This window comes from Perna viridis, chromosome 3 (genome assembly GCF_037379345.1).
Source record: "Perna viridis isolate PV_CMFRI_1.1 ecotype Kerala chromosome 3, ASM3737934v1, whole genome shotgun sequence".
NCBI lineage: Eukaryota > Metazoa > Mollusca > Bivalvia > Mytilida > Mytilidae > Perna > Perna viridis.
The window spans coordinates 21,770,727-21,798,399 of NC_142447.1; the positions used below are offsets into that span (position 1 = coordinate 21,770,727).

The following is a 27,673-nucleotide window of genomic DNA, read 5'->3' on the forward strand; positions in this document are numbered from 1 at the left end:
TTTGGGTTTCTCCCTAAGTTGTGAATATTTCAGTAGAGTCTGAAAAAAATATGATTTATGGCGTCCTTGAAATTTTCCTTTTTGCTGTATCACATTGCACTTTAAGGTGAAGTGCTACACTATTACTTCATTTTCACTGTAGTATGATTAATTATGGCGTTTCTTTTATAGAATGAGCAACAATGATTTTTATATGACCACAAAAAATTTGTGTTCATATAAAGTTATGGCACTGTCATCATCACTGTTGTCGTTGTCATTGTCGGTGTCATCGTCTGGGGACATTTCATTTCCGTGTGATAACTTACTCAGAAATTTGTGTATGATTTTTCTTAACACTAAAGAAAGGTTCCTATTTAATTTGGACTTTATAGCCCCTACTGTTTTAGAAAAAGGGGCCAAAAAGGGTAAAAATCAGTGTTTTATTAAAACCATGTATATGTATAATGTTGTTTTATTCCGATTTTAAGTTTTCCTTGTTTAATGTGTTCCGTATTTAATTCTGGTAAACAGATGTATCAGCAGATTTATGTGTTTTAGACTGTTTTTAAGTTAAGGGGTTAAAATTTGGGAAACATCCAAAAAATTCAATTTTTTATTTTTTGTCCCATTTCGAAAATTCTTTTTTTTATAGGATTTCTCATAAAAGTTACAGCCTGCATTTTGTAATCAGATTTCAGATATCTTTTACGGTTTTTGAATTGTAAGGGGTCATTGAAGTCACACTTAAAAAAATAGACTTTTTTATTTTTGATCCGATTTCGAAAAACATTTTTTTTTATTGGATTTCTCATAAAAATCCCTGCCTGCTTTTTTCAATCAGATTTCAGATATTTTATTGTTTTGAATTATAAGGGGTCAAAGGGGCCACATCCCAAAAATTCAACTTTTTAATTGTTTGTCTGATTTCAATTTTTTTTTATTGGATTCTATATAAAAATTCATGCGTTGCATTTTTTAATCAGATATCTCTTACAGCTTTCTTGTTATAGGGGGTCAAAGGTAAAGAGCTTCACTTGAAAAAAACTATTGTCTGATTTTGAAATTTTTTTTAATTTAATTTAAAATTTTGTGCAAAATAGTTTCCCAACCATTTGATGTGTCCATAATTGATTGTAAGTGCTTATGCTTAAGTGTGTCAAAGACTAATATTATGTCCACACTTGCCTCAACTATTCAGGGTTTGACCACTGTTATCTTATCATGCTGTGTTTGGCGAACCTATTTATTTTCATCATTTTAGAACCTTTTTTATACTGCAACTTTCAAGCTAAAAGATAGTATTTTTATGTCGAGCTAAAGGACATCAATATGTGACAGGCATGCATGGCTAAGGGTATGGTTTTGTATGGAAATAGATTTTAATCGTAGGATAAAGGATAGGGTTAAGGCATTGACTTCATTTATGTCCATATGCATCCAAAACTTTCATTGACTAAAGAAAGTCTTTTCTAAGAGCTTATATTTTAGGATGGTCTTTTTATCAAATAGATCAACATGGTATATTCTTTCCTGGAATCCTAAACGAATATGAGTATTGTTCCATTGCTTTTTTCTCACCTCTAAGCACTTTGGACATTAGAAGGGAAGGTCTAAATGATTATTTGGTAGTCTTCATATTAATTGCACTTGTCTGGAATTCATTCAGTTTGTTAGTCTTCTTCAATCAGCTACTCCCCTCTCCAACATAGATGAAAGTAATTTCTACAATATTTATTACCCCACTCAACAAGTGGGTGGTGTATTGGAATGACCTTGTCCGTCTGTCCAAATTGATCATAATTATCTCGGCTCCCAATAGATAGATTGATATAAAATTTGGTTAGTGGCTTTATATAGATAGAGCATTGTTGTAAGCAGTTTTGGGTGCTGCCTGGTTTCAACTTTCTGTACAGGGGGTATACTTAGCTCATCAACATGTACAACTTCATGTTTACTGTGCTTTGTACATCAATTAATTTGTTGTCAATATTTATCTTACAATCACACTACTTCTAGTTCTTTTTAAACTCATAAACAACATTCATTGTTTTCAATGAATTTGCTAGGACCATTTTTTGTGATTTTTCCTGTATGAAATAAACTGCCTTTGGTAGTGAACTAAACAATTGATAATTACAGATTTTATAATGAGTTAAAGTTGAATATTGCAAAATATTAACTTAAGTGTCCTGTGCAGGCCCACAGCAGCATTTCATCATCATTTCATGTTCATTTTATCATCCATTTCATGTTCATCGCCTGGATATAGCTGAAATATGGCTGCTTGGGCGTTAAACCTTAATAATCAATCTATCAATCAATCAACTTAAGTTATTTAAATTCAACATCATAACAAACGAGCCTTGGCAAGAGGGTTATAATGTTGAAATAAAATCAAGCCAGTTGATATTTTGCAATATTCAACTTTCATGAGATATTAAACCTTTATCTCTATGGTTCGTTTGGATATTTTGGCTGTTTTATGTACAACATCTGTCATGGCTGAAATTCTACACAGGCAGATATTTTTCATGATTTTCACGTGAAATTCATTCACTTAACATAAATTGCATGTGAAAAATTCATGTGAATTTCACATGAAGGCTCGATTCACCTGAATTTCACATGAACTCTGACACAAAATTTATTTGCTCAGTTCAGGTGAAAATCAAGTAAAATTTGTGTGAAAATCATATGAAATAATTTTGCCTGTGTAGCAGTGTTGTCACCAATGTCAACAGGAGAACAATGTTAGAAACGTCACAAATTTGCTTGTGACCAATCAGGTCTTACAGAAAATGATACACAATCACATAACCAATTGCAATGGAGAATATCTCACATCACTAACACCATTAGGACCAACAACTGTAATGCCTGAACATCATCATATATCAATATATACAAAATTCCTTAACAAGTCAGGACATACAATTTTATATCTGTAGCTGTAAAACATCAATACCAGTTCAGTTAAATTTAATGAAACTACACCACACTTGATATCCACATTTGTAGAGAAATATCCATTTGGTAGACATAAATCTTTGAATATGAGTTAAATTAAAATTGAAATACCTATACCATTCCTTGTGAATTTTTTTCTGCCTCAACAATTTTGGACCCCTCTTTAGACTTTTGATTAAGATATCTGGTGCATATGTTTAAGCAAGATACAAGAAGATAATAACTGGCCAAGCTAAAGGAATGATAAATTTTAATTTTTTAATGAATTAAAATAATTTTTTTAAAATTTAATTTTCTTGTATATTCAGAGTTCAAGTGGTGTTGGGATATCCTCTTCGTGAACGTATTCTCAGTAATTTAAAATTGTTTGGTATACATCTTTTGTCATTCAGAAACTTTATCTGCTGTATTCAAACAAAATGCTTTCACATGGATTTTATTGTAATTGAGCAATTAAAATTTCAACTGACATTTTCACATGAAAATTGTATAAAGCTGTGTTAGTCTACAGGGGTTCACATTAAATCTATAAGGATTCACATTGAGTCATGAAGGGATTCACATTAAGTCTACCAGGATTCACATTAAGTCTACCAGGATTCACATTAAGTCTACTGGGATTCACATTATGTCTATAAGGATTCACATTGAGTCTTGAAGGGATTCACAGTAAGTCTACCGGGATTCACATTAAGTTTACAGGGATTCACATTAAGTTTACAGGGATTCATGTTAAGTCTTGCAGGGATTCACATGAAGTCTACCAGGATTCTTTTTTAGTCTTGCAGGGATTCACATTAAGTCAACATGGATTCATATTAAGTCTTGCAGGGATTCACATTAAGTCTACAGGGATTCACAGTAAGTCTTGCAGGGATTCACATTAGCAGTTTTACCGGTTGGAGGTGTGGAACACTCATTCTGTGATCTACATAGTAGGAGTGTTGAAATTCATATACCTGTGTCCTTGACCTTTAACTCTTTTATTTGATACTTCATGCTCTTAAAATTAAAATAGAGCTCCTGTCTTGATTTTAATATATTGGCTCATTGTACGTGGCCAATAAATGTCCCTATATCTATTCTGTTTTAAACAAGATTGTTTATAGCATGCAGAAAGTTTTTTATTCATTTTATAAATCTTTGTATTAAATGTAGATATTGATATGAATTAAGACAATAGAATAGTCTTGTAACAGCTTGTAGAAAAAATAATATGTTAAATGAATTGTACATCCACATCTTTCATTGTAAAAGATTAGTAATATTACACGGTATGGGTCATATATTTCATTGTTTAACTTTTTTTATGACAGCTGTTACAAACAGGAAACAAAGACACTTAAACTACAACAAAAAAAAACATGTATGTGAATCATTCTCAGCTGTTTTAAAATTCAAGCATGACAAGGAGTACTTGAAATGCATTACATACTACATGTATGTAGCTGGTTTTTGAAATAGGGTGTTGACTTTTTGCAGGTTGTAGTAGATGTACTTGTAGAATAGAAAAGTTCAGTCATCTTGGATTTAAAAAAAATGAAGTTTTAGGAGGAAATAAAATCCACTTTCCCACAGTCAATGATTATTTTACTAGCTATCTGAATGAACTAATTCAGTCCACATTTAAGCAGTAGTCCAAGGCCCAAGGCTTGTCAAAATAGAGATGGGTCTGTAAAATTAACTACTACAGGCCAACAGTCATTATATAAACATTTCTAAAAAACGTATTTTGGGCCTGTCAACTGGAAAGTTAGTTGTAAAGACTGCAAATTTAGACTTTCCATTTGCCTATGAAATGTGTAACTAAGTAACTTACATTCTTAGACTAAAATTTCACTTGCTCTGGTTGACTGGAAATAGCAACCCTAATTAAGCAATACAGTTCGAGCATTCTTTCTCACAATATTTTCTCTGTAACCCATTGTTGGTTAAATTTGAAGGTCATTGACCCATGGGATCATGAATCCCTGTACTTTGCATCCAATATAAATGAAAAAAAAATCCACAATTTCTATAAAAAAGGCTTGATTTAGAATCCTTTTTCCCATGGCAAGTGTATTAAAAATAGGACAAATGTTTTTTTGTATTGGTTGTCTGTTTAGGAGTTGATTTTTGTTTTTATATTTGCAAATTTCTTGAGTTAAATTTTTGTTAGGAAAAGACACATTCCTACCAAGAATTTGGTTCCTCACTGAAATCACTGTCAACAATGTATATTTGCAATTTTCGTGAATAAGAAAAGACATCTCAAATAAATTACTGAAGATAAGTGTTTACACTATGAAATGCATGTTACATGGAGTGTAAAGAACATTAAATAAAAAAAATTGAACCAATATCCTTAAAAGTAAAAATATGTATCTTCAAAAATGATTTGTTTGATTGTAATTTTGTTTTAAATTCCCTGACTTTCTAGTTTGAGAAGAAAAGAAAAATGCTTTAAAAATTTGCAAATCTTGAAGGTTATATTTTCTGTTTAATTCTTTAATCCTAAGCAATTTTTCATGAAAAAATGTGGGAGGACGAGCCTACTGTAAAAGCAATTTTATTTGTGGATATCCATTTGTGGATTACAGACATATTGTTGGTTCATGGATTCTTGAATTCGTGGTTTGACATTTCCAAAAGTACAAATTAACAGAAAATAGGTATTTCGTCAGGAATTTAGTTTTGCGGTTTTAGTCAACTACAAAATCCACAAAATTGGTAGTCCACAAATATAAATACTCTCACTGTATTTTACCCAGTAAAGAAATGAAATGTCTATTGTACATTGCTCACAGCCAGAAAAAAAATATGAAGGAGGTTTTTAATTTTTTAATTCTACTTATATGGCATGTATTGGACTTGGTAATGAGACACCTTAAGCAGTAGTCTTGGTAAGAATCATGCAAAATCTGAAAACTGTGATACACCCCAAAAAAGGCTACATATTTTTATTTTTGTAGTTTAGCTGTTTTATGGGTCTATATTATGAAATTTGTAACTATTCCAATATGTCTACTTTTGGAAGATAATCAACATTGAAGATCCAATAGATTCTATTGTATTTGAGTGTCATTTAATGAGTTATCTCCCTTAATTCTGAAATGTGCAGTGTATTCTATGTTATTTTAATCTCATAAGAACATGGGTTAGGTCAAAAACTGAATGTTAATTTCTGTTTACTATGGCAATTCAAACAAAACATCAAAAATAAAATTATGTAAGCTTTTCAAACATGAGTCACATTTTGCATGATTCTTTGCTGGAGGGCAAAAAGACAATAAAAGGCCTGAGAACCTCAAATTATATTTACCAGGCCTAACATACCGGTGTCCCTTTTTACTGTTTATAAATAGCAACGATAGTTTAAGTACGGCCGCATCATGATTTTTTCTAGATGAAGCAACAAGATGTAGCATAACTGTCTCTGATATTGACAGTGCCAGTTAACATTATTATCAGATTAATTGAATCTCTTTTATAGTTATGATATTAAATGGATAGAGAAATTTTGATCAAGAAACAGGAAAATCAATGTTGGAATGCAAATCTCAAACAAGAAGTAGATCTATGATCCTTCAGAAGATAATGACAATATTTCTTTGTGAGCATGCTGGTTAGCTTGAACTAGAATATATTTCTTGTTCCCATTGAACTATTAACAAATAGCTTCTTGTATATTAAAACATGGAAAGTCAGTGTGCCATTATTAATTCCCTGTGGAAACTACTATGTAAAAAAACACATACTGGAATTATCAAATCTAATAAAATTAGAATATATTGAATCGATTGGAAACCTGTTGCTAATGAATTGAATAAAACAAATATGTTAGAATTCTATGCTTTTTCTGTTTTATTTCACCAATCGTGAAAAAGCGTTCTGAAGTGCTATTCTACGTGATCATGTCAATCGGTAGTCGGGTAACTATTGATTTTTACACTTTTCTATAGATGAAAAAACACTGATCAGCTATGGGTATTATTTTATTAACTTTGGGAATTGGATGACAAATAAACTTCATTGTGACATTCTTCTAGACAGAAATTGAGCAATGATACATTATCTAGCGAACTGTAAATTTTATATTCAATGATGTTCGTTTCTCTGAGCTATTCAACGATAATGTTTCTGAAGGTTTAGTATTGTCAGAGAAATAGAACCATAATCCTGGTTTATTGGAGTGAAATCTTTTGCCAATAATTACGATAGGTCGCTTCGAAAGGTTTTATGGGAATTGAATTAATGAGGACTATACAGAATGTCAGCCCGAGTCTTAGGGTAAAGTTTTTTTATTAAGTCATAAGAGATTATAAGAAGATTATAAAGCTGTTTCTTCATGTTATTGTCTCTCCTCAGTATATAGCTATATTTAATTATGCCTGTCTAATTGGTTTACTTTAAATGAAACCTTTTGAGATGGCTTACATTTGTAATATTTGATGGGCTTGGAATCAATTATTATCAAGTTGGGGGCATTTTCAAGAAATTTCAGTTTGGAAACCTGCAGGCAGGCCAGCCACACAATGATTTCGAATTTGTGCATTAAAGATATTCAATATGTTAACATGATTGTAAATTATCAATAGGAGAAGAAAGGCAATACTGCAGGTACTGGTGAAAGGTAATCGATGGACTAAATTCTACTGGGAACATCAAAAAGAAGGAGAACAAAGGAACGAAAAAATCAGGGATGAACTCGGGAACTCAAGAAGAGTGAGCTTTTCCTGCTTGTTGCAAGACACCTGCTGTGCTACATGCCTAGAGTGCTTATTCTTATTTTGATTGTGAAAAAAGTTGTTATCAACAAATATTGTAGAGAAAATATTGAACTTTATAGCCGCTTTCTCTACTTTCACTTTCGTTTTGCACTCATCAAACAAACCTTTTCAGAGGAAGACCTTTCTTCTTTTATTTCTGAAGTTAAAGGTTTTTCTTGTTTAACTCCAAAGTTAAGTAGCGTACACTGAATATTTATGCCTTATGGTTTATTTTATGTAGTAATTATGGAAGTATGAAAATATTGTCAACTTGTATTGGGCAGTCAATAAATGCCAATTCAATTTTTTTTTGTGAAAAGTGAGTACATATAGGTTAACAGTGAATTATTTCTCTCTCTAAAAATCATTTTAATCCAAAAAGATAAAATTATACCCACTCAAGTGGGTGATATATTGGAATCACCTTGTCCATCCATCTGCCCAGGTAAAGGGCAACTGCCAGTGGATGCATTGATTTCAAGTTTTTTTATGTTCCTTTATATAGATGGGGCAAATGTTGTAAGCCGTTTTTGTTGCTGTCAACTTCTTGTTTCTTGGGATTGCCAACAATGGGGGAGTGGGGGGGGGTTATACCTAGCACAACAGCATGTTTGGTATGTAATAGAAATAAGAAATGGTAAAACTCAGAATCATAAAAATATTTATTTTACTATGAAGTTTACTATCCAGAAGTAAATGTCAGTTGATGATTACCTCTATTAAGAGCACTGACATTTCATTTCCTATATAGCATTAAAAAAAATCTGCAACAAGTGAGACAAATCTCTATGGCAACAATATATTTACAAAATACAGTCCATTATTGTTCATTGTGGTGGCCATGGAGACATCATGGAAACATGTTAATAATAATATTAGTAATTTTCCTGTCAAATTTACTGTCGGTCAGTAGAAAGTCATATAAGGTGGATTTAACAGTAAGTATGTTACATGTACAAAATCTACTAGTGTTTGAAATACAGTGAAATCTGTCTAAAATAAACAAAATCTATTTGGGAATGTAAAAAATGTTCGATTTTTAAGTTAACAAAAGTTCAGAATGCCTTGAAATTGACTTCTGGTTTCTACAGATTTCACTGTTGTATATAGCAAATGATTTTATAATGTCTTTATTATTTAGAACAACGGCTCATTAATTGTTAAAGCAATCTCATAAACTAGATAGAGATAATACAATGGATGGCTAACCTTCTTAACTATTGGAGCATGACTTAAAAAATATCTCTTTTAATGCTCTATGAATCACATCCAAGTTATTTCACACCCATCGCCTGTGTCAGTAGTGTTACAATACGCTGTTGTCTGAACGAACAAAATTTTACAATCTTGTCACCATATACCTTGTTAAATTAGAAATCAATACCACATAACCTTACAATGTTTGATTAAAGAATGGCCCCTTGGGAAATTTTCCTGTGCTATCAATATTGTCTCTATATACACCATTCCTTTCTGACAATATCCATACTGTAACTTTTTTGTTCTTTAATGGAGTCGCTGTCGTTACCGATTCTGGTCAGGAAACAAAAGAGAATTGACTGATTACTTTCCATTATGGAAAAATGAAATGATTGTCAACATCAGCTATACTTGACACAATACGGTTGCTATCATGTATATGATTTTTTTTCACAATAGCATGCACCCATAGTACACTATAATAAATGACATATTTTCACAAGTTTTCTGAAGTACAGATATCCTTGGTTAAGTTTCATATATTATTCATATCTTCCTCTGGAAGCAATATTAGCTGATGTTGTAATATTGCATTATTGAGTATTTATGATCGTTGGGAAAATGCAGGCTTGAATATGAATTTGTCCTGAAGATATGTTAGATTTGGATTTATTATTGCAATATTAACTTTTTATGAATGAATGAATTTTTTTTCAGTCAAAAGTTTTGATTTGAGGCAAGATTTAAATCTGGGAGTTGAAGTATAGGTCAGTGTTCATGCTCCTTATAGAATAAAATTTTTCATAGAGAATTGGATTTTGTAGTACATGTATGATTGTATTATGGTAGGTATGGTCCCTGGCTGAGTGTCACCAAGACTTTAGAATTTGTAGTCACTGCTTCTCCCCAAAGCAAGTGGCATATCAAAGATAGAGTAAGTACTTGAAGGCTTAAAGACAGGGTAATGTTTCCTCGTGTGAGCTAGCATTCTAAAAATCTGGCTTAGCATGTCTGACTGGTACAAATCTGGTTCTGTTTGATTGATCAGATGTTCTTGTCCAGAAATACATGACATTTCTGTCAGGGAATGTAAACCAACCAACCAACCCAACAATCAGTCTGTCAATCAATCTTTGCCCCATTGAAAATACATACCTGCCTTTAGTAATTATCTTTGAGGATATTTATTAGTAAGCATATATGACACAAATGAGCAATTCCAGCTCACAGGAGCCCTAGTTGATACAATTGCCAATTATAAAAGATGATAGTGTCTGCCAATTAAAAAAAAAACAATAAATGTGGTGACATCTTGTTAATTGTCTGAGAGATAGGAGGAGACCCTTTACATGTACAAAGTAATTTTCTATACCAAAAAAAAAAACAAAAACAAAAAAACAATTAGGGTCTGATGAAACTATCAATGACTGTTATGCTAAAAATATTTATTACTTTGATTTCTTTTAGTCTGCCTTTTTCTTTCCAAATTGGTTGCTTCTATTTACCCATAACACAGTAGCTGTTATAAAATCTAATTGTGCAGAAATTCATATGGGGTTCTCAAATGATTGGAAGTAGTACAAGTATGCTGTAATAGATATTTATTTTAAACCCTCCTTTAAGTGATTCTGTCATGTGATATAGTAAATCATCAATGACTTGTATTTATAAATGGTTGCACAATAAACATATACCCCGGTAGATCAAGAGGGTTTTTTTTTATATTTTCTCAGATACACTTCATTCAGTGATTCTAAACTGGCTCATCCATCAAAAAATGAAAAAAATCTGACAGCATGGTAATTGTCTGTAGTGTCTTGAATTCACAAGACTTTGGTTGGAGTTACTCTTGTAGTTAAGGACATTACTATGCTGAAGAATTTTCAAGTTTTGTTAAACTAAGAGCTGATGTTCTGTTTTCTACAGTTTTCTATTTTTATATCCTTATTACTTGCAATAACATCCTCATCTTTTGTCTTCTTAGACATGAGTTCTCATTTGAATCTATGAAGCTCTGCAAAAGATTTTTTTTTCTTTAACACAAATAGTAATAAGAATCAGGTAGGTGATATACCTGGTTTTTTTTTGTGGAATCTTTTATGATTGAAATTAATTTGATGCATCAAAAAATCATTCTACTGCAAATACTGACTGGTGAAGCAAGATTGTGTTTGACTGGTGAAGAGAGATTGTTTGACTGGTGAATCGAGATTGTGTTTGACTGGTGAAGCAAGATTGTATTTGACTGGTGAAGAGAGATTGTGTTGGACTGATGAAGCGAGATTGTGTTTGACTGGTGAAGAGAGATTGTGTTGGACTGGTGAAGAGAGATTGTGTTGGACTGGTGAAGCAAGATTGTGTCTGACTGGTGAAGTGAAATTGTATTTGACTGGTGAAGTGAGATTGTGTTTGACTGGTTAGGTCATGGAACAAAAATAAAAAATTAATGGCTTGAACTTTTTCTAATGCATTATAACTTTAAAATGGCTTTATTTTCTTCTTTATCCTGAATCTATACTATAAGGTGGAAAGGGTTGTTTTCGAGATTGAATATTTCACACCTAGAAATACATTTCATCAATAAAATGTTTTTTTTTAAATTGTATCTGCCTGATTCTTACACAGATTAGCATTTGAAAGAAAAAAAAAATTGTATTAGACATTGTTTTATAAATTAATTTGAGATAAATACTCTGATTGGTTTAAATTATCTTGTTATATCTCAATGGATAAAAAAATATGACACACCCTTATTCAATTAAATTCAGAGCTACTTTTCTTGTGTTTAAAGATAAAACTATGTTTTAAAATTAATTTATAAGAATTGGCTATGATGAAAATTTTGTCTATTGAAAAAAAAAAAAAATTTGTTCTTGCATTTTGCGCAATAAACAATATACACATGGAAAATTTATGTTATTTTTCAATAGACAAAATTTTTATCATAGCCAATTCTTAAATACAATAGTTTACTTTTAGAGATGGTCGCTGACTTTCCAAGTCTGATTCTAGCTTTACCCTGTTAACATGATCTTGTTTTTTCGTTTTCTAAATTCCACGATATCATGCAATACCCCCGTGAAATGTATCAGTAAATTGATGAGCTTTCTTTTGTACAAAATTCAGAGCGTGCTTGTGTCTTCTGAGAATTGAATGATAGTTAATGTGTAATGATTTTAGAAGTAGTAGTTGTATTGGATGAAATTTTATGTTGATGAATCCCATGACAATTTAGCTTGATCCTAAATGAAATCATATTGAATGGTACCATAAAAAATTTAGTCACATCTGCAACTCATGAATTAGTATGAGGACACAGTGAGTTACTAAATTGTGGGAGGTATGTGGACTTATGTGTTGACCTTAAGGTGAAAGCATTTAAGGAGGTAGACCTAGTGTAAGGGACATAACTCATAAAGTTGGGGATATGTTCGTATTATATTCAATTTCACCAAAACCTTTCAAGCTTTCGTTTGAAGCAGAATAAAATGAATCCAAGTTAATTAGATGCTTACATAAAATTGATGTAAAATGCTGAATGCAAAACGTTCCAATGATTTTTAAGAGTTGTGTCCCTTACCCTAGGTCTACCTCCTTAAAGCAGCAACAGAAACAAGAGCTGAGATTTGTGACTGTAAATCTAGAACATGTCATTTATCCAACTATATAACAAAATACTGTGTAAGTACTATTGTTTGTGGGGTACCAATTTTTGTGGCTTTCGTGGTTAGGCCAAAACATGAAATTTGGTCCCTAACGAAAAGGAGATTTCCATTGATGTTTATACTAAAAACCTCAAAACCACGAATTCAAGAATCCACAAACTTGTGTTTCTTCCCTAATCCATAAAAATCGGTATCCACGAATTAGAGTACCTTTACAGTAACAGAGCATCATAAGGGGTTCAAATAAGTGGTAGTGTGGGGTCCAGAACCCTTAAATTTTGATCTAGTCTTCAGGTCTTCCTTTAGATTGAATAAGCCAAGTATTTATGAACTTTTGGGAGACATCTCTTTGAGGACCTCTTTGGGAGATTTTTTAGGTGAATCAATCCTCAGGAAAATTCTCTAACTCAAATAATTCTAGAGTAAATTGAAAATTTTTTCCTGGCGCTGAAAACTCATTTCAACTTTTGATTTGGCACTAAATTTTACTTCCCAAGTGGTGTGACAAGTTTTTTTTGCAAAGTATTTCTTTTACCACATTTGCAACAAATAGATATCCAGTATATGTTCGTTTAACACAATCCTCATATTTAAGGATTTTTTAATCAGGCATTATTTTTATTTTTTATGTCATAACCCAGTTGAAATAGTTTTGATAAACCTCATTTTGATCTTTTTAAAAACCCAAAAAATGAATTTGAAAACAAAGGTTTGAAACATCAAAATTTCTTGACCAATCCTAAGTAAGGTGCACTTAGTTACGGTTCAAAATTATTTTTTTGTAATGTACAATATCACAATGGCATTAAGATTTGAAGGCAAATTTTCTCTGAGCACATAATTTAATGTTCCATTCTTTTCTAATAACTGCTACAACCTAAGGTTTCTAATGAAAAAGCAATTATTTTTTTTCTCTTAAAATCTCACTATACCATGTATTAATTCCAAATGTCCTAAAGTAAAATGAGAGATAAAAACAATGGTTCACATATTACTTTATTCTTGATTAAACTATTTAATAAGCTGTCAAGTATTCCTAGACACTGTCATACATTCCATGGAAAACTAGGATTTTACATCCTTGAATGGCATTGATATGGTTATAATTTGCTGAATTGGAAGCCATGTAAATCTTGGTTCTAATAGTGACACTGAATTGTAAAATAGCCACGGTTGACAATGTAAAACTTAGCTGTACTCAGAAGCCACAGATGTGAGTTATTGATTAATTATAATTGACCAAGATTATCCATCAAATCACATGAATATGGTATAACCTTTGTTATAAATCTGTCACATGATTATGTACGGACTTGTCATTTTTTTCTTGCGATTGATGAAGTGGTATTTATATTCTTTTTGCAATTACATATTGCTTTGTAACACTGATTTGTTTGACTTGAACTGTTTTTATTATATACAAATGTAATTTCATAATCATAATATGAATTTTGTACTTGTTGGTTATAAAATGATCAAATTTAGTCATGTCTGATCAAAGACTCAAGATCTGACCATAATAATTGAAATTTAAGGTCATGAAATTAAAATGAGACAGTGTAACTTGACTCTTTTTTCTATAAGGATCAAGGAATAAAGATTTTTGTTATCGTTTTGGTAAAATGAGTTATTTTGAACTTTAGTTTCAATTGGAATGCACCACAATGAACATTTGAAAGGAAGATAAATTGGCAAAACATCAATTTTCTAATGTTTTTGCTTACCCTACCGGTGCACCTGGTCCATGCTCCCAGTTTTTAATTGCCCAATTACTTTTGTTACTTTGTATGTATTATTTAGGTTATTTTATGTCATTTGTTGTGTTTGTCTGTTTTCCATGTCTGGTTTTTGTCCCTGGATTACATTCTTTTGATTTCGACTAGAATCTTGGTTCCCTTGATTACTTTTTCAAACATCTCAACAATCCAATAATGGTCATTTAAAAAAGGGGGACTTACTTGAGTAAAGATATATATTATAATGTAATATCAATTGCTTTTTGACATGTATATTTTAGGTTTTCCATATTTTACCAGATTCTTACTAAGACTTATAGTTAATGATTCTTAAGTCCAGTGTTCTTTCCAAATAAAGAACAGCCCAGACCACGGCATAATCACTGATTTTGATGCATTTAAAATTACTGTCACTTAAAATGATAATTTTTCTGTATAATACATGTTGATAGTTCACAGCAATGTTTTGCAAGATAAACTGTCTGCATTTTACATTTGGAAAGCCTGTTATTTTGCTTAAAGAAATAAAGATGTAATATAAGACTTGAAATTATGCATGAAATACAATGTATCTAGTACCAAATGGCCATAAACAAACGTTTTATTAGGAAATTATTACACATGCAACATTAAACTTGTCAATCTGACTGAATTACAGTCATTATTGTAGAGATAGTCCTGTTTCATGAAATACTCTTTAGTATAGTTGAGCAGTCAATAAATCCATGCTTGTTTAGGGGAGGGTTATTTGAGGTGTAGCATAAAAATAAAGGTGTAATGAATGGAGGGCATACAACCAGGGCAATGAGTACATGCAACACCCATTCACGGTGATTTCATTTTCATCTTTGCAGTAGATGAAAGGACTTGAAAACAAAAAGAAAACATTGTGATTGAATTTGAGGGGAGGGGAGACAGTTGAGAAACAATGGCTTACACAACACAAAACACATGGATTATGTGTGAGGGAAGGGGAGACAGTTGAGAAACAATGGCTTACACAACACAAAACACATGGATTATGTGTGAGGGAAGGGGAGACAGTCAATAAACAATGATTTATTGGATACAAACCACTTTTTTATTATATCTGAGGGGAGGGGAGACAGCCAAAATCAATAGTTTACACAACACAAATCACTTGGATTATGTGTGAGAGAGGGAAGACAGTTAAGAAACAATAGCTTACACAAATAAACCACTTTGATTATAAACGTGGAGGGGAGACAGCCAAGAAACAATGGTTTACACAACACAATCCATTTGGATTCAATTTGAGGAGGGAAATAATCATGAAACTATGGTTTACACAACACGAACCACATAGATTATATATAAGAGGAATGGAGACAACCAAGAAATATTGGTTTACACAACACGAACCACATAGCTTATATATAAGAGGAATGGAGACAGCCAAGAAACATTGGTTTACACAACACGAACGACATAGATTATATGTGAGAGGAATGGAGACAACCAAGAAACATTGGTTTACTCAACACGAACCACATAGATTGTATATGAGAGGAATGGAGACAACCAAGAAACATTGGTTTACACAACACAAACAACTCAAATAATACTGTAAGCTTTCTTGACCTTTTAAGAGAAAGATAGGGTTGTCATTATTGGATAAACATGTTCATACATAGCATATAATGTAGTGTAAGTAAAACTCCCTTTTCCATACCAGCCTACAGTTGTGGTATGGATAGAACCATACATGGATTACAGATGATTCCATGTTTCATGTTGAAGGTTAGACAATTACATCTTGCGGATTTTTTTTTTATAAAAAGTGATTGGAAAGTGGGAGGTAAATAGTAATTATGCTGTTCCTCTGTCAGGCTTTTCTTTCCTCCCCATTTCTAATCAGCAACTCCTCTCTTTTTCCTTAATGGAATTTGAAAAATTGTTTCCAAGAGTAATCAAGGGAACCAAGGTTATAGCGGTAATCAAAAGAATGTAATACAGGGACAAAGACCCGACATGGAAAACAGACATACACAACGAAGAACATACAGTAACTAAAATCATACATACAAAGTAACAAAAGCAAATGAGCAACTCAGACTCCACTAAAAATTGGGAGCATGGACCAGGTGCACCGGTAGGGTAAGCATCCTCTGCTTTTCTAGAAACACCCGCCGAGTTGCTCATAAAAAGTCAAGTCTGGGGTAGACAAATGAGGAAAGGAAAACTATGACCCATTGAATAAATCAGTTTTCATGGTGCAGATGGATACACCATAACGATCCACGAGTTCATGATGACGACCATAGAACTTCTGTAGTGATGACTTCAATCTTGTAGCAACATAACCCTGTTCCAGAAGCCTATCACATCATTCAATTGTGCACCTCTTATTTTGTTTGTCCAGCTGAATGACTTTTTAGGTTGACTGTTTGGATTCTATTGAGGGGAGTGGGGGTGTCATCAATTAAGTTTTTAATAGAGATCAGGCAACTCAGGCAGTCTTTTATATGGTTAAAGTTAACCACTGTTTTCTTACATCATAAACTGTCCAAAAACTGTATCAGTAGTCATGAATGTTATTACTGATTTATTCAGGCTTAAACATCTTTTATTAAGTATGCTCTGATGTACAAAGTTAAAGGAGAAAAAAAAAAGACAAACAGACATATTGTCTTCAGAGACTTTCTCATTCATGATTTTAGTAATTTTTTTTTATATTTTCTGTATGCAAAAAGTTAAGATTCATAGATTTATTTCACAATTTATGAGGTGTTGCTTAGTAATGCATTTCAAATCTTTTCACCACAACTCAATTTGTTCCTAAGTGCTTTATTGAGTCTGATAACACACTAGCACTGATCCATATCAAAGCTCATTTGTTTTAGACACAAAGATGGTATCAACCTGTCAGAATTTTTCTACCATTTATAATTTAAACGTGGAAATGGCGTATTAAGTGACAAGAAGTTTATTTTTCTATCGATTTACCGGTTCTTAGTGCTGGAAGCAAAACCACTGTCATATCAAATGTTGGCTTTCTCTCTTATTTCTTTATATGGAAAATTATGAGTCCTTAGTATGAGTCCTTGTAAGAGTCAGTCATACAGTGATACACTTTAAAAATTTTCTAGAACTTTTTATTTTGCTGGAATGCATCCAGAAGACATTCTTTACACAAATTATAGTGCTTAGATAGGATGTGAAGAGACATCATTTTATACTAGCTATATAAGAGAAAATTTTAACAAATTTTCATATAATTTAATCTTACTTATTCAACCTGGATGTACACTACTAACTGTATGAGAAACGATTCTGTAGTGTAGCAAAAGATAGTTTAATTTTTTTCAACATGCACTGAAACCTGAAAACCCGTCTAAAACAACCCTTAAAAACAGAAAACCTGTCTAAATCATCAGTTTTTTTAGTCCCTTTATATGAATTCCAATGAACAATGAAACTGGGTAAAACTGAACACTTGTCTAAACCAAATGGGTTCTACAGTCCAGAATGGGTTTGCTTTAGATAGATTTAAATGTGTCACCATTATAGAATCTGCCTGATTCTGGGATGGATTTGTATATGAGATATAAATGATTTATGCTTTGCTTGATTTGTAAGAATGTTATATAAAGATTTTCATCCACAGTGAATAATGACATAGAAGTTCTATATTTCATTTTCTTTACTATAATAGGAGATTGTCTTCTTTGCTGTTTTTTTTTGTGAGTTTGAATTCTAGGGAAGATAATGATCTGCAAAATTAATCTGGTAAAAAATGGTACAAGCTTCGTTAAAAAAACCAATCTGTTTTATAAAGCTTTTTTCATCAACTGTTAAATGAATAACTGACAATTCATGTATAGCTTCTTGGAAATTGAATAATTGAGTTAGTTAAAGGCCCTTTCTCCATCCTCTCCTGTCTGAACATAATTTTTTCACCACCTGTCAACCTTTACATCCTTGTTACTGTTCATTGAGGCTCAGAATTAATGTTCTTTAATATTTTCATTCATTCAACTCTGACAGTTTAAAATTTATGGCAAATCATCAATGTTTCTGATAGTTCCTTTCATGACAAAATCTTATTTGTTATTTGAGAGATCTCCAACAAAATTGAATCATTTTAGGATCAGTTTTAGAATCATGTCATTTGTTGAGAAGCATTAGTCAATAATGCCGATACATCTGAAACCCACCAATGTTTCCATGCTGTGTAACACTGCCAGGGTCCTGATAAATCTAATTAAATCAGGGATGAAATGTAATGGAAAAGATGATTTTATTCTATACCATTTCAATTTGCTTTAATTATATTCTATCAAAAATATCTCCATTAATGCAACGTCATAGCGTATTTACTAATTTTGTTGGTTTTATACCCATATCCTTGTTCTAGGAAGAAATTATGTTTGTGTTTGGGGATTTAGATCTTTGCTCATGTGGAAGTATTAAATACCCCTGAAAGATCAAATGTGAGGTGAAGTTTTTCATTTTCCCTCTAAGTCTGTTGAGCCACTTGTACCTTTGGTGTCAAAGTTCATGGATTCTGGATTTCAAAAGTGAAGAATTTCTGTAGGATGACTATGCAACTGGTTAAAAAGATATTTTGAACAAAAGATTCTTGGTATAAACTGTTACAATAAGGTTTAACGTCTTTAAAATTGGTCTTAATATTTTAGAGTGAGATGGAGTTAATACTGGTACCTAACTTAAGACTTACAAAATATAGTAAAATGGAATCAGTGCTGCCAATCAGTTGCTGACAACAGTTTCAAACTGTTACATAGGAACACATCACATCTTACCAGTAGTAAATTCATACAGGCTACTGGTGATTTTTCTTACATATTTTAAATGACTTATAGTTCCAAAGAAATCGAAAGAAAAGTATTCTGGAAATGAAGTCATACAGACTACAAGTACAAAAAATGTATAATTTGTCTTACAAATGTCAAATAATGAATAGTTTCAGAGAAATATTGAAACAAACAAAAAATAATAATAAAACAGGCCTATTACCAAGTAAATTGTATCATTAAGTAATACTGTAGTTGAGAAAACTTTTGAAGTTGGGTAATAGTATTGATAAGGAGTAATATTTACAACAGGTAATAACAATTATATAAATGTTATAGTTGTTCAATATTAACTCTGGAAATAAATGATAAATAAATCATTGTCTTCTTTTAAGTTAGGGGCTGGTTTTAATGTTTCTTGGTTGGAAAGATAAATATTGCATCATCGTTACGTCAGGTTTCTATTTTGGGGAATATTTTGTAATATTTTTGATATATTATTGTTTCATTTTACACCAGTTAAAACGATGAACGGAATTGTAGAAAATTATAAGGCCAAGAAAAAAAATACAAGTGTCCACTTACATACTCATAAAAATAATGGTCGGTAGGTAGGCAAAACTTTATTTTTTCAAAAGTTTTTTACTGGTTTGTGTTTGAAACAGACTTAATAGTGCTAGTTAAAAATTGCAAAATAAAAAAAATCTTTTGGGTAGGCACAAAAATTAATGTTGGTAGGTTTAGCAGAAACACAAGTATTTTTTTTCTAGGCCTAATAAAAATATCTGAATGAAAAGAAGGGAACAGATGACAAGAATGTTAAAATACGTACATTATTTCACTTATTGTCAGAGGGTAAAAAGCTGTAGGTATGATAAATCTGAAGGTGGTCGTCGTGATCTTTGTTGGAAATAGGTGGATTTTATAAAAATTGTCAAATAAGATTTTTTTTTTTTCAAAGCATTTTAGAGAAGAAGTAAAAGTGTCCATTGGTTTTTCAAACTTTTCTTCATAGCCTAGATTTGTTTTCACTTCATATATAAAAATAAGCATGGATGATGCATAGGAAAAAAAACATATTTTGCTTGTTTTTTTATTTCCATAGAATCCTAGCTTCTTTACAATGTTTAACATTATACTTGCTTGATATATTACTGAAATCAATACCTATTTAGAATTTCCCAGTAGAGTATTTTTCTCACAAATTTAAGCCCAAATATGTCGAGTCTTTGTTTTCTTTTTAAGCAGACTAATGTGGTTAGTACTTATCATACGGTGAAAATTATGTTGCTTGTAGGGTTACAATAGTTGCTGTTTCAATTGTCAATCATTCCATAATATGGATATTCTGAAGAAAAATTAATATTTTGTAGAAAACAAGATCAGATGAAAGTATCAACAAAGTTAGAAATAAAAACTTCCTGTCAAATCAACAGATATAAAAAAAGTTGTTGGAAGAGTATCATTGAAAATCCCCCACCATTCAACAGATTATCACCAAACCACATAAACTTGCACCCACATTGAAATGCTCTGGCAATAACTCATTTTAAAAATGAGAAACAAAACTTCAAAACAAAATGCCATGGTGATTTTGAATTGTCACAACCTATTGTGACATTCTTTCATGTCTTAGGCTATTCAGGTCACTTGTGAAGGTTAATTAAACATCTATGGAAGAATTAGAATTAATGAATGTAGATTTTAGTTTAATCCTATTGAGACATTCTGATTAGTTTTACATAAACAATGACTTAAGGTTTCTTATACAGAACATTACAGCAAGTAGGATACAGTCAGTTCAAAAATACCTCAGCTATTGAACTGTTCAAATACAACCAGTCAAGATTAAGCAGGGAGTTTTGATGGATGTTGTCAACAGTTGTATAAAACCTTTATGATGCCTCTTTCATATGTATTGACCTATCTCAGTGGATTTTACACTGCCCTCCAGTGTTGGAGGCCATGGGTTCCATCCGTGGTGTAGTAACAGCATAGACTATAAAGTTGATAGTTGCTCATTGGTAGTCACTGCATTGGTAGTGATGATTGGTTGGCTGTGTGGGGTAGCACAGTAAAGTCCCAGCTTAGTGTGTTTTAGTAGTACAAAGGGTCTGTTTGATTGATGAAATGTACTTGTCCTGAAATGCATGAAATATCCCAGCTTAGTGTGTTTTAGTAGTACAAAGGGTCTGTTTGATTGATGAAATGTACTTGTCCTGAAATGCATGAAATATCCCAGCTTAGTGTGTTTTAGTAGTACAAAGGGTCTGTTTGATTGATGAAATGTTCTTGTCCTGAAATGCATGAAATATCTGCAATAGGTAGTTAAACCACAATCAATCAATCTGTCAATCAGATGTAATGTGCATTGTGTACGATTACCTGACTCTGCTGGTGTTTATTCTGTATTGAATATACAAATTAAAATTCACTTAGGGCTTACTAGTGATTGATATCTATTTTTCATTCGTAAGTTACTTCACTTGATTCAACATTTTGATTTGAGTTACTCTGGCTTCACACATCATTCTGTTGAATGTAGATTCCAATATTGATTGATTCTAATGTGCATTATCAAAAATGTTTCCCCAGTTTGAAGTGGATGATGCACATTAGTTTCATTCTAATCCATTTTTATCAAAATCTTCATCAGATAGGAATTAATGTGCTGATTTTAAAAGCACGTTGATTGTGCATTATATGTAGATATCATGAATGAGGCATTACTTTGATATACCATAACATATTCCATACTTTGTTACAGAGGAAAAATATGTCTGTTTAGGATTCATACCTTAAAAATAGTATAGATAGGTAGGGATTGCATTTTTTTCACAATGTTTTTTTACCTTGAGTTATTGGGGTAGAAATCTGAAGTTTTACAGTGCTTCTGTTAACATGTCCATACAAATGCTAAGATAGGCACCAATAACCAGAGTAGGTATAGGGTAACCTTAAAAACATATATTTTATATTTGGCCTTAGCACATCATTTGCATGCAACTATTAGTAATGACTTACTACATACAGTTGTACTAGTTAAAAACAGTTCTTTTCTGATGTTGGAAATCCATTTTTTCCCTTATATTGACATCATGATGTTCCTACACTTGTACTTTGTAAATTTAATTTTGACTGACTATTTGTACTGCTACTAATATCAACATAATCAATACTTGAGCTAATTTCAAATAGGATATCAATTTTCTGTGGACTTTGTTTTATAGACCAAGGAAGCGGTGACAGCAGAAAATGGAGTATACATTATGTTCAGATTGGATGTCACATGATTATTACCCTTGTAAATCTCTATCTAAACATCAACAAAACTCATTAAATTAAATTGAGGAAATTGATTTGAAAACACTTATTTGAACTACACTGTAACAGATTATGTAAATGGACAAATTTGATTGCTTTTAGAACACTCTGGGATTGTTTGATTGGCTTTTGTCGTTTGTCAAATTGAAATGAAACTGTGATATTTGATGAGTGCTCCTAAGTCTGATGTTTGAATTATATTGTAAGTTAGCAAAATATTTTGATGTTTATTTCTTATATTAGTGCATTTAATACTATGTGTTTTTAGTTCCACAATTTAGGGTTTTTGGTCAATCGCCACATGGCTTGGAATTTCTTACATTGCTACAACTGACATTTTTATGCCCTGGCCAGGAAGTAGTTGGGGCATATAGTTTTGCCTTTGTCCATTTTTTGGTCAATCTGTCCTTCTACAATGACCAGTTTTCTGGACTTTCTTCTAAACATCTTGAGGTGTTTGAGGGATTTTTTTTGTATGCAGGTGTGTATTGATGAGCAGCAGATCATATGTAAGTTTTGTTTTGGCTCATTGATTCGTTGATTTTTGATTAAGTTGTGCCCCTTTAACTTAGGAAAATTACTGTTACAACCAGTTTTCTAGACTTTTTTTTCTAAACGCCTTGAGAAATTCAACTGATTTTTTTATTCCAGTGTATATTCATTGATGAATTACAGGTCAAGTTTTGATGGGAGTCATGCCCTAAATGATCTGTAAAAAATAATACTACAAGCGGGGGCATTTGTGTTGTGCTGACACATCTAGTTTCCTTTAATTCTCAAAGACAGTCATAAAAGCCCACAATTTTCAGTGTAGCAATAGTATCTCATACATACAGTTTACAAATATCCGTTCTGTCTATGTAAATAATACTCTGCTTGCATAGGATTTTTCCAAAAAAAATATTTATTTTTTGGAAAGATAATGTAGCAGTTACACATACTTTGCATTCATGCACACTGTGTCTGCTAATACAGCCAATACAATGAAACTTGTCTAAACCAAACCCCTTTTGGTCTGTCTGGTTTACACAGGTTAAAAAAGTATTGAAATTGGTAAAAAGAGTCTTCAGAAAATGTTTACACAGGTTACCAGTTTATCCAGTGTTTAGTTAAGACAGGTTACTCTATAACCATCCTGCTTCATTATATTGGTACCCATTTATAATGATGCTACTTTTTTGCAAATCTGTCAAAATTTACACAGCTTAGTATTAGATTTCCAGTTATTGTCAAATTTAGCACAAATCTAGTGTCCAATGTAAACTTTTTACTCCTTTTGACTGAACATGAGAATGTCATGTGACAGATGAATGGATCAGATTTCTATTGTTAAGGATATTTTCTGTAACACAAGGACTTAAGGTTAGGATGGGAACCAGTCATTGACTACTTCAACTCCCTGTACCAGCTGGTTATAACACTAATGAAATATTTACTCTTTAGATATAATTGAAATGAATCTGACATGGCACTCAACAACTGAAGTAAAACCTATCTGTAGACTTAATGATTTGTCAACGTTAACAGGTGCTACAGTTTTTATAAGTACATTTTATGACAGATGAATACTAGCATCATTCGTCTATCTCACTTTATGCTCCTTACAATTTACTAAAAAAATACTGGGAAGGATTTTGGATTATTTTTTCCCTTTAGTTTGTCTTGATGGAATGATGCTTTGTTTGTTATATTTATAAAATTGGGTTGGATTTATAGGAATCTGTCTGTCTGTATGTCTGTTTTATGTCCATATAACTTGTATCTTCATATGCATGAAGGTAGATAGTTATTGTCCGCCTTCAAAGGGAGGTAATCCAGCTTCAGGGTTTTAAACCTTATGAGCAACCTCACCTAAAAACTCATGAGAGTTAATTAAAATATGATAGGAAGAAGCAATGTAATTAGTTTTGGAGACACAATACTTACACAAATTTCCAAAATATATTGAATGCATGAGATTTTGGGAGATTGTTTTTGTAAGACCTGAGATTTTACATGTAGTATGTATCAGTTAGTTACTGTATAGCAGATGATTTTTTGTGAGTTGCTAATTTTTGCATAATAATAATGTCTGTCGAAAAATGCCAAAATAAATTTTGCAATATATTTTCTCTGGGCTCAAGCTCTGAGTACACCACTAAGCATCTGCCAAAATTAGACATGCCAAAACTTTCTCGTGTACTTTTTTACCTCAAAATGGCAACCTTCTACACTCACAGAAATAACATACCATACTGTATACAGGTATTGCTTACAATTGAAATGAAAATTTTCCTTGAGAATGTAGGTAGTCTAATAAAACCCAGTGAGTCAACTAAAATGGATCTTCATCAGTTTACACTATTTAGTTGTGTGAAGATCAGTCTTGACAAAATGATTTAAAAAAAAAATAATAAAAAAAAAAATCATTTTATTATTTTGAAAACTCGCTTGCAGTTACTCTGATTATTTTGTAAAGCACAATGTCAAATACTGATTCATGTCTAGAAATCAAACTTGCCACAAAATAATTGCTTTTATACTTTTTTTTAGATGCATGCAAGTGAAAAAGACCTCATTACTTCTAGTTGATTTCATGATGGAGAAATCTAATTCATTTGTTTTCCTGCAGGGTTTTAAATTAGGCTGAATGACAAACACCTTGTGATAACCTGGTCTTAAATTGATTTTACCTTCTACATTATATGATGTTTAGGTCTTTTATTGGTGACAGAACATTTGGCTTCATTATCATGAAGCTGTTTGTCAATGTTTCACAGTTTTTAGGGTAATCATTGAAATTATGGTTTGAATATAATGAGTGGAAATGTGTTGATTAGACAGGAACTATAGAAAATCATGTTGGATTTAACTTACTGTTTGTATGAATGCTCAGATTTAACAGCAATAGAAATAAAGATTTTAAAAAATACGAAAAAAAAATGTTTGATGAGTGGATGCATGAGTGATTAGTCTGTATTTATCTTTCTGATATCTTTAATAGTAAATAAGACAGTTTTGAATATCTGATAAAGTCTAAAATGCTTGATCTGTGACATTGTTACATCACACCCTTTATTACACCTCTGTATCACATGGCTAACATATATCACTGCCCTTTATTGCATGGCAGAACCTTTATCGAACTCCTACTTAGAACCTTTGCAGGGCCTCGGACATTTGTGTACTTTAAACCTCATCTATTTGAATATATGGTAAAGTGTATATTATATGGCTAAATCTGTATCACATACCATGTTACCCTTGATTGATATCAGCACTCAGGTAAAAGGCACCTTTGCTGGTATAGATATGTCAAAAATATACAGATTTTGCCATGTATTATTCTCTATGTAAAAATTGTAATATGATTTTCAAAACTTTGAATCCATTGTAAATTACTATTAGGCTGTCGTAACAATTTTTCAAGTGAATTTTATTACTCCGCCCCCTTTTTTAGGTCCTTGATTAGTATTATGTGGCAAGATAAAGTACTAGTAGGAATTTTATATAAAAGAAAAAAAATAGAAAATGGTCAATGATTATAAATTTTCTTTTCTTCCAACACTTTGTCCTTGAAAGCAAAGGAATCTTGAAAAAAAAAAGTTGTTATCTACCTTCAGTACTTTGGTAAGATATAGTCTGAGATAGATCCAGTGGTCTACGGCATTTGAAATCAGCTTGCATGTTACCACACAAACATCAGAAAGTTCCACACCAATGCTTGAATTAGTGAAAGCCTATACAATTAGCTAGCTCACGACAACCTAAAGTTCATTAGTCGCAAGAGATAATGATAGTCTGCAATTTACTGATAAAACACAGAATTAATCTAAAAAAAGAAAACATTTCCTGGAAAAAAACAAGTATAGACCAGACTGTTTATGGAGAGCGTGGCTGCATTTTCCCCATTGGGTATTTAGGGTTGTCAGTTTCAAGCAATATGTTTGACATTTTATGGTCAATACTTCATCATTCATGAAATATCTACACTTTGCCTTGACTTCTGAAATACATTGATGGTTGGAAGTAGATTCCCATTAGTATAAATTGTCCATGTCAAATGTGCTGGTTGTTATTATGTCTGGTTATATAAGGTCATGGTGTACTTTATAGTGGATTAACAGAATGCAGAAGTACTAAATTTGCCATTTTTTAAAGCACTGGAATCTTTTTTAATTCTGCATATTAGTATTGCTGACTCATCTGACACATTTTGTTGATGTTGATTTTGACATTTAAAATATTTTTAACCTAAGAATGGAAGGTGACATTTTCAAAGCAATTTGAAAGTTTAGCTTTAAATATTTCTAGGAAATGGAAAAACAGATTTCTGAAAAAAAGGTATATCAGTGCATTTCACTGATCACTTCATTATCATACTTTAGATTTGAAAATAATTCAAAAAGTTTTTTGCATTAAGTCATCATTTAATTGATTAAATTATCTGGTGAACTTGGTGTCATTCATTGAATAATATTAATTTATGTAAGTATAACTGTGGTTAAAATTTTCACAAACATTTTACAGGGAATCAGAAAACAATATCTGCCTCTTATATCTACAGCTAAGTATATCTTTGCGAATAGAACTACTGAATCCTTACCCAACAGAAAATTATACTTCAACCATGCTCACTGTTGAATTAAGTACCAGTCCATATAAAATTCAGACAGTGCCAATATTAAAGTGATTCATGGGTTAGAAAAACCTACCAAACAAATGATGCTTTTTTCAATCTACTTATGCCATATTTTTATTTAATGATTGTCCTTTTCATATTTAGATCTGTACTTTTGAGAAAATCATTCATTTATTCTCACTAAAATCAACCAAATCAATCAGAATCAAGAACAATAACTCTTGCAAAGTTCTAATTTCCCGTACAATCTATATAATTTTTATCTCAAAAGCTCTACATCCTAATGAAAAACTATGACTGGTTATGTGATCAGTAACTGTAAGAAATGAAACTTAATTTGGTGGGTATTGGATGTGCATGAATCACTTTCTGTCATATTTTAGAAAGACTGCTACTTAAAATCTGTCAATGACCTTCATAAAGCAATGAAACATAAGCATAGCCCCTTTAGGAAAGTTGTATGGTCTGGAATTCAGATGTGGTTTTTCTATGCAAGGAAAATGTGGTATGCTTAGAATCACATCAACCATACCATGTGCTATGACAGTGTGTAAATTTTAAGTTTGGCAAAGTTGTATTACTAAAGAAGATATTTGGTCTCCACTAGAGTTTGTTGAGGTTACCATTTACAATAATTTGTAAATTATATCAC

General features: G+C 31.8%; 1 protein-coding gene across 6 annotated transcripts in view; it reads left to right on the forward strand.

Moving 5' to 3' along the window:
- LOC148621433 (ras-specific guanine nucleotide-releasing factor 2-like) overlaps positions 1 to 27,673 on the forward strand; it is a 139,298-nt gene that overhangs the window by 13,011 nt on the left and 98,614 nt on the right. Inside the window, exon 1 of one of the 6 annotated variants that reach the window (XM_088575818.1) lies at positions 8,280 to 8,635. The exons of the other annotated variants lie outside the window; for them this stretch is intronic. Within the exon in view, the coding sequence (XP_088431944.1) occupies positions 8,486 to 8,635 (150 nt within the window). The 5' untranslated portion in view covers positions 8,280 to 8,485. Of the gene's footprint in view, positions 1 to 8,279; positions 8,636 to 27,673 lie in introns of those variants that run through there. 6 annotated transcript variants of the gene reach the window in all.